The 6,096-nt window shown below is 31.4% G+C and overlaps 1 protein-coding gene across 4 annotated transcripts in view; it reads left to right on the forward strand.

The window, feature by feature from the left end:
* The window catches only part of LOC107450964 (fatty-acid amide hydrolase 2-A-like), a 120,850-nt gene that overhangs the window by 26,532 nt on the left and 88,222 nt on the right, over positions 1–6,096 (forward strand). For 2 of the 4 annotated variants that reach the window (XM_043055392.2, XM_043055391.2), the window contains exon 8: positions 404–1,022. The exons of the other annotated variants lie outside the window; for them this stretch is intronic. In XM_043055392.2, coding sequence (XP_042911326.1) covers positions 404–1,018 — 615 coding nt within the window. In that variant the 3' untranslated portion in view covers positions 1,019–1,022. Of the gene's footprint in view, positions 1–403; positions 1,023–6,096 lie in introns of those variants that run through there. 4 annotated transcript variants of the gene reach the window in all.

The following is a 6,096-nucleotide window of genomic DNA, read 5'->3' on the forward strand; positions in this document are numbered from 1 at the left end:
AACGTAAACAAAACAAAGCAAACGTTGCCACCGGCGGAAAAGAAATACAGCCAAAATTTGGGAGCCACGTAAGAGAATTATATATATTAGATTTTATGCCGAATTTTTAATTAACTTAAATTGAACACTAATAAGTTATGTTTTGAATTATGTTAGACATACTATGCGATATTTTTTATAATATCGTATTCATTTTTTTCTCATGGTATCTAATTCATACCTTGTATAAATTTCATTTATGCTTAGTTAACATTTCCATAATTTTTGATAAATCATAATCATTCATGACAATATCTTTTTTTAATTTATTTAAAAAACAAAATCTCAAAATATTTTATTATGTATCTTTTGATAATATTTAATCTAAAGCTTTTTTCTTACAAGTTTGCAAATTCCCTTGCAGGCGGCATTGCATTTCAACACAAAATATGGCACGAAAGTGAAAGAAATCAAAGTACCACTTATAAACCAATCAATGGCAATAATACTAAATTCTTACTATGGCCGTGTTCCCAACGTAGTAGAAATTGTAACAGAAGGAAAAATAAAGAATTTAAATGGAATGCATGAATTGATTAAACTGCTATGTAGAAAATGTCAGTTCACATTTTATTTCATTCTACCTGCCTGTTTTGGAAAATGGATTTCATCCGACGACATAAATCTTATATCTCAATGTGATAATTGGAACAGGGAATTGGAGAATGAATTTGAAAGATTGCTGGACGAAAATTCTCTGTTTTTGTTTCCAACGTTTCCGCATACAGCTCCGTACCATAATGAATCACTTGTTTGCTATGGAGGTTCTAGTTTTACAGGTATATTCAATATATTAGGGCTGCCAGTAACTCAGTGTCCAATAGGATTCGACAAGCATGGTTTGCCTCTAGGAATACAAATTGTTGGTAAGAAAGGAAATGATATGCTAACATTGTTAGCTGCTGCTGAGCTTGAAAAAGCGTTTGGAGGATGGATGCCACAGATGGATACTACTTTAGGAAATAAAAAAGACTTATAAAGTATTTTTTAAAATTATTTATTGTTATGTCATTTATGTCATTTTGGAAAAAAGGTAGAAATCCGATCATGGCTGAAAGCCTTTATATGGCAAGACGGAAAAGAGAAAAAACTGACATTTCATCCCAGCCTTTCTTTCTTCGAAAAAAATAAAATATCTGTAACTATCAAGATTTCTTTTACAATTTTAGCATATATATTAAACTGCTTCTTTTCCAAGATAAGGTAGATATTGTTGAATAATTTAAAAAAAGAATAAGTAAACTCCTCCCAAGAACTAACTATAACTGAAAAGGTTTTACTACCAGCCTTTCCTCTTTTCCGTCTCGCTTTCACTCCTGAGTCCGATGCTCTTAAGAGTTTTTGATTGAATGAACCTAATATTAGCAAAAGGTTATGAATTTGGGTGATGTTTTAAGCCCTATCAAAACTAGTTTATCTTTTCTAATAAAAAGACAATTTACGACTTTAATATATCAAAAATAAGGCAAAACTTCAATATTCTGCCAGAATAAAATAAAAAAGTTAGTTTTAGGTTTGGATGGGATACATGTGTCCTACCAGATTTTTTAAATGGGACACGTATGTCTCAGTGATGTTTACGTCTGTGGGACATATATGTCCCGGTGGTGCTGAAAGGATTCTAACGATAATTTGAAGAAACATCGAAATACAACCATAATTATTAAAATCATAAGAAAGTAAATAAAAAACGATCGTTTAACCTCAAATTGAACAAAAATAACGACTCACTTATTATTAACTTGAAACCCTTTTTACTATTAACTCATTTACTGAGCTTCCCGCAGTTAATGCACTGTCAGTTGAATCGTAAAATGTAATTTTTGGAAGGAATTTTTTTTGAAGAAATTTTTATTTTGCATGGAGTAGTTTTATATTTTTAAGACTTTTGCCAAAAATATTATTTAATAAATGCTTGACAAAATCATCAATGTTGGCAACTATACTTAAATCATAAAATAAAGATTGTGATCATCAATCGTATTGTATGTAATGTTATTTTACTTTCTTGATAGGTTTGAAAAAAATAATTTTTTTAAAAATAATTAAATATATTCTATTCAGGATGATTTAAATCTTCCGTATGAAATAGATGAATGTGCATAATTGTTTTTGTTTAAAAAAAATTTCACATTTACGATGCTTAATAGAAATATCAATCAGAATTTAAATTATCCATGACTTTGAAATCACATTTTTTCCCACTTACTATTAATTTGATGTAAAATGAGTTTTTTTTAAATGAATCAAATAATATTTAAGTTACATATAACACTGGGGAACAAATGTTTTGTTTTGTTTCGCAGGATATTTATGAACGGATCTTAGATATTTTCGCGTCGTTAATTTCAAATCTGCAATCTGTTCTTCTGAACAAGCAGCAGTTTTTATGCAATTTAATAATATTTTCCTAAACAGGATTGTTTAAAATTCCTTCGAGTGAATATTAAGTGATCCCTAATCTCTGCTACATAGGGAGTGGTAGTAACAAGCAAATAATTATACATTATAGCTTATGATGCAATACATTCTGGTCATCATTTGTTTTGTGTCTTTATTATATTTTAAAAACGGAGACAAGTTTATATGTATGTATATACACCTATACGTTTTTATAAACTTGTACATTCAGACAAAAAAAAATCATTAAAAAAAACAGTAGCGTTACGAAACAAAAATGATTCCAGATTTGAAACCTCTACGGACGAATTAGATAAGATCAAATACTTGTTTAAATGCAACAAAAAACTTGTTGCCTATTTTAATCTGACTTTAAACATTCTGGTCAGATATTTTTCCAATTTGTTCTTTTTAATGTAAGTAAAGGGGATACTATGAAACTTAATAATGGAATCATTAGCTATAACTTGACAACTAAGCCCAATTTATAACAAATAATTAGTTGAAATAGGTTGCCTGTTAATTTTTAAAATCTTCAGTGTATGAAATAATTTAATTTAATGTAAAATGCACGATTAAGAGAGATATATTAAAGTTCAGTAAAAAAAATTCCTGATAAAATTCTGATAAAAATTTAATAAATATTCAGTTGGTTTTAATTTAATACCACTGGAAATTGTATTTCACTCAAACTTCAAATATTAGTGGGTAAGGTGGTAGAAAATGTTACTTTTTGCTATTTCAGTTTTCATAAAATTAAGTTTATTTAAAACGCTGAAATGCATGATTTAAACAAGTACATTAAGGTTCAGTTAAACAATTTTTCTTGCTCTTAAGTTCTGAAAAAAGTTTCATAAATGTTCAGTTTCTTTTAAAGAGTTCTGCTTTAATTCCATACAATGTACTAGAAATTGTATTTCACTCAAACTTTAAATGTTTCCAAGTAGCACCTTATATTAGATAACATCAGAAAACCAATTAAATCTAACGTTATCTTGCACACTTTTCTAAGATTAGAAGGATACGAAAGGCCATTGTTTTCTCTGCATTATGTAACATTAGATTCTAAACAAACTAATATTACCATAACATTATTTTGCATTGGTTTTGATGTCATATAATATTAGATTTTGTATTTTCTGGTATTATCTTACGTTGTGTTTTATTTTTGGAGTAAGCAAGGGGATTTAGCTGGTAGTAGAATAATTCTGCAATATAATTTTACTTCATTTCCTGTACTGTTGTGAAGCAGTAAAACAAGGAACAAAAGTTTTATAATGTCACTCAAGGCAGTATTTACTCAGAAATAGAGAAATACTACATTAAAATTTATTACCGAATTCTGCTACTATCCATTTTCCTCCCTCTTATTCCAAAGTTTATTTTGTGACCAGTTAATTTTTAGAAAAAATATTTCAAATTTAATTAAGAAATAATACTTGAGTTACTTAGCTTTTATAGATAATTTTTTCTGTTTTTTATACAACGAGTTTTTTGATAAATTTTATATCATTAATCATTTCCAAGTGTTTGTTTTTAATTTGAAATGTATTCCTAATTTTTTTTACTTAGAAACTAACCAATTTAAACAATCTGGCCAAATTTATTAACTTTAGTCACATCTTATTTTTCTCTAGCCATTTGTAATTTCGCAATTATCATACATAATTCATATTCCAAAATTGTATACACTGATGAAATATATTAAATGAATTTGCATATTTCAATGAATTTCTTGAAAAGCACTGAACTGAATGTAAAACCACAGCTTCGAGACAAAAATGCAAATCTTGTACATCAAATACATCTTGTACGTAAGCGGACACGGGTGTGTAGGCGGAGCCAGTAAAGAAACAGGCTTTATAAGTGCGCGTAAGTTAAGAAGCATTTCATTCGCTAGCACACCTCGGCGAATTTCTTGTGATATTTTGCAGTAATAGGTTAAATCTTCAACATTTAGAAGATGGACCTTAACCTTCAACATTTAGAAGATGGAATGAGGTGGCGAATTGTAGGTAGGCTAGAAGCAGGCCCATCTCAGGTCCAGATTTGTAGAGAAATCAATTGTACACCCAGCGTCGTATGTAACTTATGGAAACAATTCCAGAATACCGGAAAGCCTGGGCAAGATCGTCCAAGAGCCACGACGGCCAGAGAAGATCGCCATTTGTCCATTATAGCGAGGAATAACAGAAGTGCTACAGCTTCTCAGCTCTTTCGTAACTTGCATGCAGCCACTGAAACCCGTGTATCAAGGGTGACTGTTTCCTAACGACTTCATGAGAGAGGGTTGTTTGCAAGAAGACCTGCTGTTTGCGTCCCGCACACTTCTACGAACAGGAGAGTTCGTTCAGCATGGTGCAGAGAGCATGGAGATTAGAGTATGGATCAATGGACGACCGTTCTCTTCACTGATGAGTCCCGGTTAGGACTAAACACCGACTCTCGCCGTAAGTTCATATGGAGACCTACCTACATTCCGCTACCTACCCTCCAATGTTCGCGAAATCTACCATTATGGCGGAGCAGGTTTAATGATCTGGGCAGGCATCGTGTTGGATGGCCGCACACCTCTCCATGTCTTTGAAAGAGGCTCTGTGACCGGTGTAAGGTATAGGAATGAGGTCTTTGAGCCATATGTTCGCTTTTTCAGGCCCTGAGTTCATTTTTATGGACGATAATGCGAGGCCACTTACTTAGAGCTATTCTTGTTTATGAATTTCTAGAGAGAGAATTGCTCTGGAGTGCAATTGCAACTCGCTACCCCCCTCCAAGAACCATTCAGAGAATGAAAACCACGTTGTAACCGATTGCCACCGGAAATGATAAACTGCCTTATTTCAAGTATGAATCATGCTACAAGGCCTGTATCTCTGTAAGGGGGGGACCATACCCCCTATTAACCCATTTTCTGTTGTTGTTTGTTCTGCAACTGCTGTTTCATACCTTCCGACTCCAACGAGTGTTACGCATGATCATGCTTGCGCAGTTCAATTTTTGAATGGTTATTTGTTTTGTATTGTATCAATGTATGTACACATTAAATTTCATTAAAATCGGACCAGTAGTTCTAGAGATAATCGACCAAGTCTGCTAATTTTCTTAATTTCTTACACCAGTGTGTAATAAAAACTACACTATATAATTATAAAGTTACTAGTGGGCTGCGGCCCCTGCTCGCTAACGCTCGCCAACCTCCGAAAATTGCTACGCAATCTTATATGGTTTGCTTCGCAAACCAAGCTCGCTTCGTTCGCTACTAACTTAGGTACATTGCAAATGCACAAAATTTTAAGAATTCAAAACAATCATTCAAATCCATATCACAACTTTTTTTTAAAAAAAAAATACATCTTTTTAGTAAATACTTAATATTTTATATAATTATTTTAATAAAGTCATTAAAATAAATTTGAATTCAAATAAATGTCATGTAATTCGTTAAACCTATTAGAAATGTGCTATAGTATAAAATCTTAAGATAAAATTTCTAAAACTGATATCTCTTTAAAAAGGTTAAAATTTTGGCTATAATTAAGTCTATTAAAAATTTAAATAAGAGAAATTGCAATGGAAAAACCCTGCATAAACAAAACATTGAATTTCGGAAGAAATCTCGTTTGGTGAGAATGCTCTCTCTTGTCAAAAAATACAAAA

The sequence above is a fragment of the Parasteatoda tepidariorum genome, chromosome 9, assembly GCF_043381705.1.
Source record: "Parasteatoda tepidariorum isolate YZ-2023 chromosome 9, CAS_Ptep_4.0, whole genome shotgun sequence".
NCBI lineage: Eukaryota > Metazoa > Arthropoda > Arachnida > Araneae > Theridiidae > Parasteatoda > Parasteatoda tepidariorum.